The 15841-nt window shown below is 33.5% G+C and overlaps 1 protein-coding gene across 3 annotated transcripts in view; it reads right to left on the bottom strand.

Annotated features, from left to right (window-relative positions):
* LOC124362395 (deleted in azoospermia-like) overlaps positions 1 to 15841 on the bottom strand; it is a 49846-nt gene that overhangs the window by 21398 nt on the left and 12607 nt on the right. For all 3 annotated transcript variants that reach the window (XM_046816839.1, XM_046816840.1, XM_046816842.1), the window contains 3 exons: positions 11502 to 11561; positions 10984 to 11155; positions 10550 to 10659 (listed from right to left, as the gene is read on the bottom strand). In XM_046816839.1, the coding sequence (XP_046672795.1) occupies positions 10550 to 10659; positions 10984 to 11155; positions 11502 to 11561 (342 nt within the window). The remainder of the gene's footprint in view (positions 1 to 10549; positions 10660 to 10983; positions 11156 to 11501; positions 11562 to 15841) is intronic.

Raw genomic sequence — 15841 nt, 5'->3', positions numbered from 1 at the left:
TATAAAGGTGTGCAAAACAGGCAAAATAGTGCTGGGATTTTTTTTTTAGCAGTTATATTGCAGTAAATCACAGTTTTTTGGGGGAAAATGAGTAAGATGAAAGTTAAACAAATGACACATGTTTGTTAATCCTTTAACACTCTCTAGAAAAATTCATGATGTCCCTGTGTACCATGTCAGCATAGTCCATAATCAAATAATCAGATAGATTATGTACACATTTGTATAATATAGTGCAATGGTGAATACTTAAGACGTTTTTATTATCTGTAACGAACATTTTTTATTGAAAAAATCATGTTTTTTGTGAAAGATCAAAGTTTTTCCTAAAAACGTCTAAGATTTTATAAAATACTCATCACGAAGCATGCCAATTGACCTCTTCCGAGGGATAGGCCAAAAGCAACTAGCTGAGCAGCCAAAATCAGTCCATGTTGCACAGTTAGTTTTAGCATTTCCTGGATGGCTATGCAAATTCCATTTTAACTATTTTATTTAAACTCTCCATCAGATGAACATGATTCTCCATTAATACTAAATGTACTCACAATTCTTTTAAGATTAATTCATTTATGATTGATTACTATTATAATTTGTTTATTTTTATAAAAATGCAGGTCTATATCTTTTTGTAGGTGAAACTAATTGCAAATTACTTAATGATTCAGAAGATCTGTGTTTTAGTAAGTCATTGTTGAACTCAATAGCGTAGTGGTTGAAAATAAGATTTTCGTTTTTGCAAAATGCGTTTACTTTTAAAATAACATGACAAAAGGAAAATGTTAACTCCTTTCTGTTGACAAAATTGTTAACTGTTCTAAGATAAAAGTTTATCATACAGAAGTGGGTCAATTACTAAGCTTTTAATTTTTCACATATTTTAAAAGTTAACCCTTTAAACGGCTATCCTTATAATTAGGATGTGATGTGTGATAAAAACAATCTTTAAAAAGGTACTCAGAGCTTTTAAGGCCAACACATATTTTCAGTTTTAGAGTACTATAAAGATTTAGTAAAAAAACATTATTTTATGTAAGAAAAATAAATATAACATGTTTTTCTTATAATATATACTCTCAATAAAAAATGTGATAAAACATTTTTTTTACTTTATATTTTTAAATATCTGCTATAATAAATACTGATCATTGCTATATGTCATTCATACACACATGATTATAAACTAAACTTATATTTCAGCTAAATATGAAACAACTTTATGTACCAAGCTTTTGTAGTTAACAGAGTTAATTTAATGTAAAGGTTGGCTTGACACTGTACTCTATTTAAAATGTAAGCAAACTTAAATGTGGCCATACCTACATTCTGGTCAGGTATATTTAGTAATAGTATATTTAGTGTTACTGCAGCTGTCTACTAATACTATCAGTAGGTTAAAATTTAAATTATGGTTTTATAGATCAAGATTAGCTAAGCAAAAGCATTTTTCCACAGAGCTGAAGATTATATTGGAAGCTATACAGAAGATCATAATTAATTGATGGAGAAGTCACTGGGAGTGAATTGTTGATAATGCAGATGATATGCATTGTTTACTGACCTACTCCAATTTATCCATTATATATCCATTAATGGAATATAATGGAACATCACTAATGAAACGTTGGCTTGCGAGCTAGTTTTCACTGAAATTGCTGGAAAGAGGTGACAGTCACTAAATAATATATCTGGGCTGTATGGAGGATAATCAAACTTCTTCCACCCAAAATCTGTGGAACCTTCAAATTGCCAAATAATATTAACTCCACAAATGGATATACTGACTATAGCATATTGTCATGATCAACCAAAAAACATACTACTCCCGCAACATCCATCCTTTGTTGGATTAAGCTTAACTTTAATTTCAGAATACTAAAAGACATTTCCACTTTTTCTCCAACTTAAAAAATTTTGTTGTGATAGTTTGAAATATTAACTTTACAGGAAAGTATACAACACTATAAGGAACGTTATGAGACAAAATTAAGTGAAATTTTCAGCACAAAGTAAGTAAATAGTCCAGTTAACACAATATCCAATGAGGGGTCTGGAATGAAAACAAATAAGCGGAAAAACCAACTATACTAAAAGTTCTTCAGACTCTAAGAGTGGCAGAAGAGGGGACAGAGGAGTTCAAAGATCTTTCTTTTCACTTATATCACACAGATAAGCAAACAATTACTGTCTTAAGGTCAAATGATCAAGGAAGGAAGGCTTGACTTGTGTTTGGAGACGGTCATGAATTAAGTTCTCTTCCTCATGATGGGAAGCAGAACTAGAAGTGAATGAAGAGTGATTGTACTGGTGACCATCTTGATTTTAGTCCCATAAGATTAATGTTAAATTTCGAACACTTTTTCTCTCTTGTTCTTGATCATATAGTTAAAGGAGATGTTTCATTTCAAATATATTATAATCCTACTTAATAAGCATTGAAACGCTTTTTAAAGAAAAATCAAAGCATTTATTCATTCAAAACACTTTACAAGTTATGAACACGTACACGTAAATGCTTGTTAAAGTATACAATATAGAAAAAACATATTGACGTTATTAAAGGTCCTAATTTGCTACGTTCTTTAATCGTCTTTCCAGGAAAAATGGTTTTAATTTATGTTTAAACACCGGCTCTGAATTTACATCCTTAATATCAGTGGGCAAGGCGTTATAAATTCTTACACATAGGTGATAAGGCTCTTTTTCATACCCCTTGGTGGAATGCCTGTGAACTGCCAGCATGTTCCTGCCTCTCGTATTGTAAAAATAATAAGACCCACTGACAGTGAAAAGGTTAGGGTTCTTCCTAACAAAAATGCATCACTTATAACCCACCAAGCCTGCAAGGGTCAGAGTTTTAAGTGATTTAAAATGGAGTCTACATGAATCTCTGCTATTAAGGTTTTAAAACAGCTCTAATGCACCATTTCTGCATTCTAAAAATTCTAATAAAGTTCTTGCCATTTGAGATTCTTCAAAGTATTACCCCATACTGTAGTATGGATTCTATGTTGGAGAAGTATACAATAAAAAGCACCCAAAGACTACAGACCCGGGGACATGGCACAGAGCAAAGCACATGCAACAAAGACGCCAACAAACATGTTCTACGTGGAAAGAGTAGCTTGTCCACGTGAAGACCCAGTAGCTTGGTAAAAAAGTGATGATTAGTTCACAGGTGATCCATTCTTCGAGCCAAAATATAAGACATGTCGCTACAGTTCAGGGATGGTTCATTACAAGTACACCAATTGTAGCACTCCTCTTCACTCAATTTTGCAGGCTGGATGACTGAAGAGTATGATAACTGAGATACCTGAAGCGTGCAGTCATCAGTGTACATTACTATTTGGCCCTGTTTAATATGTAGATGCAGATCGTTCATGTATATCACAAAAAGTATTGGCCCAAGAATGGAACCCTGAGGGACTCCATAACTGAGAACTCTAGTGTCTGACTGATACATATTTTTATCACTTACAAGTTGCACAACTTGGCTCCTTCCAGACATGTATGAACCGTCAGGGCAAAGCCACATACCGTAACGCTCAAGTTTGCCCAACAAGGCTTTAGGTAGAACTCAATTGAACCCTTGCTGAAGTCAAAATATATTCCAATAAAAACCATTTTGTTGTCCAGTGAAGTAAGGACAGAGCCAATGAATTGAAACATGGCTGTAGTGGTGGATTGGACTCGATGGAAACCATGTTGCTGAGGGCTTAAAGAATTATTTCTTTGAAGAAAACAAATCAACTTTTCACACACACATTATTGACTCTAAAACTTTAGAAAAGACGGACTGAAATGAGATAGGCATAAAGTTTTCAACCTTCTACATTGAGCCTGATTTGAAAATAGATATGGCTTTGCTGACTTTGAGAGCTGATGGGAAAATTCCGCAAGAAAAAGAGATGATGACTTGAGCTGGAAGACAAGGGCTAAAAAAGGAAAACTTTTTAAATAGAACATTGAATATCATCCAGTCTAGGAGAACTGACTTCCCTCAGCCACCTTACCACTCCTCAGACCTCAGCCACAGCAACGTCCGAAATGTAAATGCTATGTGGGCTAGAGGATATGGATGCACTCTCTCTGTCAACATCAATCTGAGAATCAAGTAATAATAGCTTCATGGCAATATTTGTAAACTGTTCGTTAAAATAATTAACAATTCTTCTTTTATCCTTAGACACAATGCCATTCATTTCAATTTTAGAAATAAAATTTCTTTTTGATGTTTTCTTCACTGTAACGTTTTCATTAACTATATTTCATATTATTTTAGATATATTATCTGAATTCAAAATTTTGTTGTCAAAAAAACTATTGATTTTTTAATATTTTCACGGGTTAATAAAAAAAAATCAAAACTTTGTTGTACCTTATTTTATTTAAATAATCATAAGTACAAAAAAGCTAAAAACTTTTCATGCACATCAATTGCCTTTAAAATGAGACATCTTCCATTATTCTAAGACCAAAAAAAGGGCTTAAAAGTTTAATATTGTTCTTATGGGTTACAACTCAAGGTTGTTTCACTACAGCCAGCTTTCAAAATAGGTCTTCCGAGTTCAAGTTTACCCAAATTATCTGGTATATATAATATATCTAGATTTTTAATGTATACCAGGCTCCAGTAAGATATACTGATAGAACAGGTAGGTTATCCAACTGATTTGTGTTAACGTAAACTTTCTACAAAACTAAAGAATGAGTTTGCAAGAGCTGTGCAGAAAGTAACAGAAGTTTTAAAATAAAAATGTATCAGAAGTTTTTTTAAACAAAAATGTATCAAAGTAAAAGAAAAACATCACCCAGCAGGGATTACTTCTGGCTAATTTATACCTTCCAGTTGAACCTACCACTGGGCACAGCAAAAACCGATGTGTCACTTAAATCTGGGCAACCTTATGGATGACCAGGAGGAACACATCACTAACAGCAAATGTCGAGATTCTGGGGTTCAAGGGCAATTCGATAGGTCTAGTCTGCTGAGGGAGATGACTGCTGGAGTTAGTAGGGTTTGTTTCCTAACCTCATAGGTTCTTGTTAGCCTCAACAAGGCAGTGCCACCCCCTGCCTGCTTTGACTGGAGGGGCTGGTTCAGAGCTGGCCTTCCTTCTTCCGGGGAGACACGACTTTGAGATTAGTGCCCTAATTCTTCCTCATGGATCTCGATACCCCCTACCCCCTAACATTACCCATCCTGAACATCCTGTCACTCCGAAAGCAGCACTAAGGTTCTTATAGGACTAAGTGCAATTTATAAGCTTCTAGTCCTAAGAGAACAAAAAAATAAAAATGTATTACATAAATTTGAAACCTCCATTCTTAGGCTAGTTTTTAATATAATCCTCATTCAAATTGAAGTATTTGTCATAGAGTGACATAGTTTATAATTCTAACTTTCAAGAAATCCGCCAAGTAAGGTATTAACTACTGGTTAACGCCAACGTAACTCTTGGCGTCACAAATGAAATTTTGGCTTGCGAGCCAGGTTTCACTGGAATTGCTGGAAAGAGGTGATAGTCACTAGACAATACAATATATATGGGCTGTATGGAGGATAATCAAACTTCTTCCAGCCAAATATCTGTCAAGATATGTCATAGGTGTGGGGGTGTTGTGGTCGGGGTTGGTAGTATGTGGGTTAGCAGCATTGGGTGGAGGAAAAAGCCTCGTTTCAAGGAAATCAACAAAATTGTACCCTTATTATCTTTCTTTCTGACAAGAGTTCGTTTTTGGGAAAACACATTCGTTTTTGGGAAAACACAATCGTTTTTGGGAAAACACAATTTTCATTTCATAAACTGCCTTTTCTGTATCGCAATTTTCATGTCTCATCACCAGTAAGATCGACAAGTTCACTAACATATTTTATCATTATCTTCAAGAAAATTCAGAGATACACAGCTTTTGTTTTTTGTAGTATACTGTAATGGTTTTTGGAACCTACCTGGCACAAAATTTCATAAGCATCATGAATTTGGGAGGGTAATATTCTGAAAGCTCAATGATTGGAAACTGTGATTTTCATGAACCTTTCATTGATTATCATTAACAAGACTTCAGTAGAGAACAGTTGACCAATGCTGCTATACTCATTATTAACATTGGTGTGTTCATTTTAAAATTATACAACACTGCCTCTTTCTTCTTTGACTCATTATTCCATTCCCATTAATGTCATAGAGTTGATGCCATATGGATTTCAATTAGTTTGAGTGATTTTTGGTCAACAAAAATCTAAATCACTGAACGCACTACACAATGATTTTCAATTGCAGCATACATTTTAAGTAGTCAAAATGAGAAAAGTAAACGAGATACAGACTACCCACTTTCACATCTTGATGCATATCGACTGTTAGGAATCTTTTCACCCAAGATGGCAGCTCTAGTCTCAATCACTGATATGCTAGTCCCAAACATCTGTTACTTTCTGGACAATCTTAGACAATGAATTTATAAACAAATGTTATAAACAACAAACCTATTATGTAAAGTAATAATCTGCACTTTTATTATTATGCAGTGATAGCAATAATATTAACCATGTGTTATTGAATAATATCAAAATGTTTAGTAAATAAGCTGCCAAGTTTTTTTGAACTAATAATGAATAGTGAACGAATATACATAGGCAGTGATCCCAACTCCCCACTACCAGACTAGCAAGTTCAGTAAGTTCTAGACTTTGTAATGATGAAGGGCTGCCGTTCGAAATAACATACAACTCTGCAATATGGAACTGGAGAAAAGGAACCCTTTCAATATTCTTGGTAAGTAAGATGTTACATATTTTATCTTGATGTTACATATCTTGATTATTTAAATTGGACTTCTTGATTTGACTAGTTATCAAATCCAAACTAGTAACAACACATTAATTAATATTTTAAATCCAAGCCATTGTCTTTATCTGCCACATTCAAATTGAATTAACTATCGACTAGCTATCTAAGAAGCATCAAATGACTAATTGGCATTTAGACAGATATTTGTATGGACACTAACAATAACACAGGCAACATACGTACCAAATAAATTTATTTATTTATAAAAACAACTCCCACAGGAAGAAAGATTAACAAAAATGCAATAAACTCAACTGGAATTGAAATGAATTTCCCTAAAACTTAAATCAAATAGGCCATTGGTAGAACAGAGGTACTCGGAAGAACAAACATGAATTGGGTAAAAAAATAAAAAATGGGAAGAATGAATGTTTAATATTTCTTGAAAAAGGATATTTTGTTAAAAGAAAATAATAAATTAATTAATATTTCTTTAGGTCAACTACAACAGCACTCATCTAGAGAATGTTTAAAAAATAAAAATAAACTAAAACATATCGAAGCACATTCCAATTAAGTGCTAGTTATTCAGCCAAGGTGAAATTCCAGCAGCTACACACTGAAACCAATCCAAATCCAACGGCTACAATCAAAGCCAACACAACCAAAACAGGTGAGAGGGACACTATGTATAGTCGCGCAACACAAACGGCATAACAGCAAATAGAAGAGGGCAAACCTTCAGGATGATGGCACTTTAGCTATAAAAGTGGTGTAGCGTCAGTTTAGTAAGGGACGGGAATAGTGTCGACGAGCAAGTAAGTCGGTTGGAGCTGACCTGCCGACTCAACCAATCCACTGGCAGCCATGTAGCCACCAACACTGCACTGGAGAAAACCACCGCCACAATGTTATTGATAGCCCTCCAGTTCAAATCTGTCAGAGAACTCTACACTAACCATATTCTCTTTACCACTATTTTCACGCATTTCAAAAAATATTTTTAATACTAAATGTTTTTGTATTACTAAACACTAATAACAGTAAATTAATCCTTAATTACTGATGGTTGTATTGCTTAATTTAGAACAATAACATTAAATTCTGAGATTCTAATAATTCACAGTTGTGTGCATTACAATTTAGTCAGTCTGGTGTGCACTATATGAGAGATGAAGGCACACTTCATCTTATAATAGTAAAAAAAGTATGTGCTGCCAGTTTTATAAAACCTCAATGTACATTTGAACAAACCATAGGTATTCCTATCAAATTAGGTAGACAATCAAAATAGTTTGTCAAACAAAATTAAAAGTCTGAACTTCCTTAAAAGAATACTAATTGACTATTAACACATAAAGATCAAAACATTAATAATAAATGTGATAGTTATCATGCATTTGCCTTATGCTTCACAAGGCCTGTCTAATATGCTGAATTGGCCTTACCAATTGTAATTGTAATACCAATTAGCTTACATATACATAATAATTAATTGGATCACATGTGCATTACAACCAATTGGATCACATGCCAAAGACAATAAAATGACCCACAAGTACAGTGAAACCTCCATAATTGCATTGAAAATACATCTATCCTCTAAAAAAATAAATAAAAATAAAAAATTAAGGTGCTAGCTCAAATATATACTAAAGTTATGCAATTTAATAAGGGAGTGTTTAAAAGCTGCCATTTTTACTGTGGTGATTTTTACTGTACGACACTGAAATATCTGGTTATTAAGCAGACTATGGTGCGCCGAGGTAGCAGTGCTGAAGAGTTAAACCACCTGCCCTCCTTCTCCCATTTGTCTGGTTTAACTACCCTTGGGACATTTTTATAAGAAGTTACAGCAGCTATGAAATTAAAAATTATTGAGTCTGTTTAGGCAGTGAAAGCAAAATTAAGGAAGATGATAAACAACAAACACCATTCCCGGTACCACATTGCAAAAATATAACTCACAAGATGTTGTATAGGCATCAAAGGATGTAAAGCAGAAATTGTATGTAGAGAAGAGATTCCTCTCTATCAGAACTCTCGGAGATTTTTAAATACAGAGGAATATTTTAGGAAATTAAGTGACAATAGGTCACTGGATGTTTTTATACAACTACTTTGTTTCTTCCTACCATCTCTTTCTTTCTATAATGTCAAAGAGAAAACAAAAATTAACCATCAGCTGCAATATTAAACAAATACATTCTATGAGGAAAGATCATATTAACCTCTTAATTACCAACTTGTGTTAACACGGATGGCCCTACTTTTGCTTTTAACTGCCATGGCCTGTGATATTATGTTTCCAAACAGCTGTTTTGTTACATAACGCCTGAAATCTTTTCAGGGACATTATAAGCAGAACAGTTATTATTGTGTTCTAATCATTCGAGCACATTTTTGAAGATTCTATCACAAATGTTGTATTTTATATTTTGATTGTGCTTTAGTTGGTATAGCAGAAGTAGTATTAATAATGATAAAGGTGTTTTATCAATTTTAGATTTTTCTGAATATGTAGTTCTGAGTTCCTCAACACCGTGTGATTTTTCTGAGAATGATGACGATTGGGATGTAGACTCACATTATCAACCAAGACCTGATGATTCATGTGATTCTGACATCAGTTTGGTAAATGAAGATGTTACTGAAGTTAATCATGGTGGGTAAGAAACATGCTATATCATATACATAACAATAAGCAACAACAAACACGTCCTGGCACTGGTTGTGCAGTACTTGTGTGGTTTTATTATTAGGGCATGTCAAATCACAATGGTAAGTAAACAAATTTACATTTTTTGTTTCTAGTAGCCATTTTACCCTCAACTCAACCCCCTTTTTGCCATCACATTTTACATCCAGTGTGACTTGTATGAACATTCTCAAAGATAATTGAGAGAGTGGTTTTGAGGAGATTGATATATCACTGAAACTATTACAATCTTTTAATGCCCCAACATAGATTTGTCAAGGAAAGATCAACCACCACAGTTTTATTGTAAAACTAGTTGAATTTATCACTTGAAGAAAAAGAACTATTATGCTGGACTTCAATAAGGCTTTTGATTGCCTGGGGCCACGATCTAATAATAAACAATCTAGACAAACTGGGCATAAAAGATCGAGCTGGATTTTGGTTCACAAGCTATTTTGAGAAAAGAAAACAATTTGTTGAACTGAGACAAACATACCTCAAGACAACACAAGAGGTGAAGTCCAAACTCCTTCAAACTAATCAAGGTGTATTTCAGGGTTCCATATTTTGGGTCCTGTTCTTTTTATTTTACTGGGAAATGATATGCCAGAATATCTTGAAAATACTGCAAACTACTGATGATACAACCATACTGTTGGCCAGAGAGTTGAAAGAAGCACTAGCAATTGACTCATTTGTTGCACTCAACATGCCTATCAATTCTGCCACAAAAATAACAGCTGTGGATACTAGTAAAACTAAAACAGGATATGACAGAAGAGGAGATTAAATTCCAAACATACCGGATGTGGAGATTGAACATCAAACAGAATTTCTAGGAAGCACAAGCCTGTATAACATATATTCTAAATTGAATATTATACTAATAGGTTATAGGCTCATTTTTGGAAATAGTAAACTTTTACACAACTTTAAAAAACTTAGAACTAGCCCAACCAAGTTTTTAGTGTCATTGAATATATTTTATAGTTTATATTTAGTTAGTAATTATTGTAAAAGTTAGAGACACATTTATCATAGCTTAACTCACCGGCATAGGCTGATATGAGTAATTTTGAGGCATGTACATAGGAGGAGGAGCGGGTACTAGAACCGGCGTTCCATAAGGCGCAGGAGCAGCGTTCTGTGCTGGCCCATAAGCTAAAAAAATTAATACAATTTATTTTTAACCTTGCAAATGCTGACTATATGCTATGACTATGCATATGATGTAGTGCTGTGTTTTTAAGATTTTTGCAAGGATATTTAAAGTAAACAATAAGAATACATAACAACTAACAGATTTAACGTATAAAATATCTTTTTTCCAGCAAAAACTACAGAATAATACAATAATAATTAAAATTATTTACCATTAAGTGTTAAAAATATATTAACTGTTCTTTAAAGAAAAAAGGTTTCAAGGGATGTATAAAGTATCTATTTCAAAACTGCCCAATTTGTTGATTAATGTTATAAACTTACTCTGATACATGGATGGGTCTGCAGAGGGAGGCAATGGTGCTAGAGTTGGCTGGTGAGCTGTTGGTGTGAAGAATGCCATCCCATTGTGAAACGTGTACGGAACACCATTATGGAAATATAAATTTGGTGCAGTTGGTGGGGGTGAAGAAGTGTCAAATGGTCGACTGGATGGCTGTCAAAATATTAAATAAAATAATAAACAGGTTATAACACAAAATGGAAATAATTGCTGGTTATATCTGTTTTCTAAGTAAGTTTTATCTGTGGCTCTACTTAATTATACTATTATTTGGTCCAGAAGTACAAACAACAAATCAAAAATACAAATACTATAACAACATAAGTACATGCACTACCATAATGGCATTCTTTATTTTAAATACTACTTTATAGTTTAAAACCAAGCCAATATATTTTTGCAGTTATAATTCTAGAAATTATTGTCTACTGAATGTTGAATTACAAAAAATGTAACAACAAAAATGGCATTCTATTTTTTTTTAATATTTTTGACATACCTGTTTTTTAATTGCTGGAGCAATGTTCAGCCTTCGCTCTTTCAAAATAATGTTGTGGGCCTATAAAAACAAAAACTGCTTAACAAAATCAATTCATTCACCATGTAACAGAACCAACAATAGATACAGGTTAAGACAGACCACCCGTGCTGCATATAAAGCTGTCACACTAACTTTTAACACTTTTTCTTTCTCATGTACTCACAACTCAGAATCAGAGAAAAGGTGCTTTTTGAGGCATTTTCAAATGTAAACATGAGTTGTAGTTAAAGGTCTATTAATAGTGAACATTTTAGTGCAAACAAAAGTGATCTTTAGCCATATTTCCAGGGTGACCAAGAAAGTTATAAAATAGGCCATTAACCCTTATAGAACAGCATACGGATATGTCTGTACCATCAGAATTGTGGAACACATGGCAGATGGTAATATCCATATTGCCATATTTTAGTTTATTGTGTAGGCCTACATTATTATTCATGAAAATGCTGTGAATGTGCAGGAATGCATAAATGTATTGACTTTTAACCATCGAGAAGTAAATTGGATTGCATATAACATAAAATATCAATAAAAAAACACAGCTATTCTTTTATCAACATTTCATCTTAAAATATGAGACATGGCATGCGAAAATAACTGTATGGCATGCCCACGTCTATGGTGGGTATACATACAAAACGGTAGGGCTTTTATAAAAAAATTTTTTTGTTTGTAATTTCTTCTTCCAAGAAATAATAAATAAATTCAACTTTGGCTAAAACTGAAATTTTTAACAATTTCTAAACGCATGCTTATTTATTGAACCGAGGCCAAATTTCCTTCAGCACTTTAACTGCTTGAGGCCGGCTGTCAACTATAGGTCGAACGTGGTATTTCTGATGAATGCTCGTGCTATAGGTTAACCAGATATTGTAGTGTTTTTACTTTTTTGTAACTATTGTTGTTTTGCATGTGAGTTATAGACAATTTGGACTTCTATTTTTGTTAAATGTATACTACTTTGATCTTTATTTATGATACATGAGGTACACAAAATGAAAAATAGAACACTACCTCAGATGTTATCTGCACTCGCTGTGTTTGTAAACATGGCCAATCCTACCAGAAGTTTCATTGATGATGATCAATTTTAAATTAACCAAACAATTTTGAGAGTGTTAACAGTGATATTAGAATTCAATAATTAACAACACATTATTGAGAAGACCGGGATAGTGAGGTTGAATCGAATTACAGTGAATTTCTTCTGAAAATTGTATTTTTTAGAATAGATTAGAAATGTTATAAATTAGAATATTTAATAAATTATTACCTATAAACAAAATATTTTAAAGGAATGTATAGGCTCTTTTGGAATTATTAACTTTTCTTTATAAAAATAAAAAATATTACAGAAAAAAGTATTTAAAACATTTGGTTTATATAATGTAACATAGAAGAAAATAAATATGACCTGTGGACAGTTTGTGCGATTTTTAATGTGACCTCAAAGGGTTAAGGGTTAAAATTAAGTAATTTATTGGTTAAATTTAAGTACTTGATAGGCTAACTAAATATGAAACGACACGAAATTATTGTTCAAGCTTATTATTAAGCTATTCGTTAATGCTTAAAGCGGTGAATAGCATTACAGGGCGTTTCAAAAAGGACTTTACAACTTTGAAAATTCATATAAAATTTATTAAACACGGTACAGAGCTGGTTTTGGTGTTGTTTTAAAGGAAAACAGTTCAAGTTTTGACTCGCGTAGTCCGCTAGTGCCTAATCGTGCCGCACAAGCGCTAGTGACAGTTACGTTAAACATGGCTGTCTTCACTGGACCGTAGCGTGCTAGTTGTGTGTTTTAGTTTGAAGAATCGAAGTCTGCGACAACGGTTCAGCGTAATTTTCGTACCAAGTACGCTAAAGATCCTCCTAGTAGGCCTACAATTTATGAGTGGCATAGATGTTTTGTAGAAACAGGGTGCTCAGTGAAACAAAAAAAAATCTTCAGGTCGTCCAAGCACATCTGACGAAGTCGTTGAGCAAGTGAGACAATGTTTTATAAATAGCCCTACGAAATCGACCCGGCGTGCATTTTGTGAGCTGCAAGTACCACATACGACGGTTTGGCGTATGTTAAGAAAACGTTTGCACTTGAAAACATACCAATATTCGCTTTTACAAGCAATTAAAGATAATGATAAGATTGCCCGTAGGAACTTCTGTGTGGATATGTTAAATCGAGTGGGTGATGATGAACATTTCTTGGACAGCATAATCTTTTCTGAAGAGGCCACTTTTCACTTAAGTGGCAAGGTTATGTGTGTTTATAATTTTAGGATTTGGGGCAACGAAAATCCACATGAAACATTACAACATGTTCGTGATAGCCCTAAAGTGAACGTTTTTTTGTGCGTTGAGCAAGAGGAAAGTGTACGGCCCCTTTTTTTTCCAAGAGAGAACCATCAATGGGATAGTGTACCTTGATATGTTGCAACAATTTTTAATACCAGAGATCGATGAGGATGACCGAGAACGAAATGTTTTCTTTATGCAAGATGGCGCACCACCACACTATCTGACTGACGCCCGGGATTTTCTAAATGACCGCTTCCCAGGTCAATGGATTGGCCATGATGCGCCAATTGCATGGCCCCCCCCGTTCCCCAGACCTGACACTGCTAGATTTTTTCTTCTGGGGTTTAATAAAAGATATGATGTACGTACCTCCTTTGCCGGCCACTCTACCTGAACTTAGTGCATGAATTTACGCTGCTGCTGAGCAAGTTACACCTGAAATGCTAGTGCGAGTCTGGGAAGAAATCGACTACCGATGGGATGTCTGCAGAATAACCAACGGAAGCCACATAGAACATCTTTAGTTTAAGGTAAAAAAACTTGAAGTTTTATTCCTTTAAAATAACACCAAAACCAGCTCTGTACCTTGTTTAATAAAATTTATATGAATTTTCAAAGTTGTAAAGTCCTTTTTTAAATGCCCTGTAGAGAATGCAACACTTATAGCGGTGTGCATTTAGAAATTTGTTCAAAAATATAATTTTTGTCAAAATTCAACTTTACTTTCTATTTCTTGGAAGAAATAACAAGCACATGAATAAGATTTTTAAAGAGCTCTACCAGTACTGACAACAGCGATATACGAGTAGATGCGCCATATACAAAAGCGTCACTTTAAAAATATACCAGAATGCCACGCCATGTATCGTTACGACAAAATGACAATAAAAATATAACACTGGTTACTGATATATTTATTTTGCTTACCGAAAGACATAAATCAATACATATAATGCATTTCGACACATAAATTATAATGTAAGCAAAGAACCAAAATAAAACACTATACGGATATTCCCATATGCCATATTTAGCGCAATTCTAATGGTATGTATACATCTGTAAGCCACGCTTTAAGTGCTTTCATTAAGGGTCAGTTCACGAAATTTAACAATTTATTTTTAAATAAAATTAAATCCAAATATTTTCTAAAACATTAATATATTTAGCTTCATAACACTCTGAACTAGCCATAATCTAACGTTTTACTGATTTTACTAGTTTAAACCATTAATTGCTCAAATTGTAAACCATTATTTTCTTTATATATACTTTGGAACTGAAGTTATCTACAATTACACTACTTCACAGCTGATTGGATGTATGGCATTCCGGACTGACTGATTCCGATATACATAATTGTGTTTTTCAGCTGCCAATAATTCATCTACTAAGAGAAGGATAATTTTATCTATGGTAAATACAATGTTAGGTAAATGAACTTCAGCAGCACATAAAGTAACGAGAAACACATTTAAAGTATTGATGATCCATTTCAAGGTTGAGCAGATATCTTCTGTCCGTATACAGATCTAATATACAAACTTAAATCGTTACAAACTAAATTATTAAACTCTTTATTAAGCGACTTTGACAATTTTTCAGTAAAATGTCCAATACACAGGATGGTCAAAAAAACTACCTGCTAATTGTTTAAACAGTTGGAAATAGGATATATAAAACTTGTGACTTTTAGGCAAATGGCACTTTCTTTCTAGCAAAATGAGTACCTACATTGGGAGGTTACTACCATATCAGGAATGCCCTAACCAAAATACAAATGTTCTGTGTAATAACACATGTATATTGCTATACTTCTTGGAATAGATACAAAAATTTTAATTTTGCACTACCTTGATATTTTTTACCTACATTCACTTTCAGTATATACAAAATAAATCCATAAAGTTAAACCATTTTTAAAAAGTCTTTAGTTAACAAATTGAAAAGAAGGTAAACTGTGGATGTAAAATATATAGTGTTGCACTAACACTGTT

Source organism: Homalodisca vitripennis, chromosome 5 (assembly GCF_021130785.1).
Source record: "Homalodisca vitripennis isolate AUS2020 chromosome 5, UT_GWSS_2.1, whole genome shotgun sequence".
NCBI classification, from domain to species: Eukaryota; Metazoa; Arthropoda; class Insecta; order Hemiptera; family Cicadellidae; genus Homalodisca; species Homalodisca vitripennis.
The sequence above is the reverse complement of the archived record's forward strand: the minus strand, read 5'-3'. Positions and strand labels throughout refer to the sequence as shown.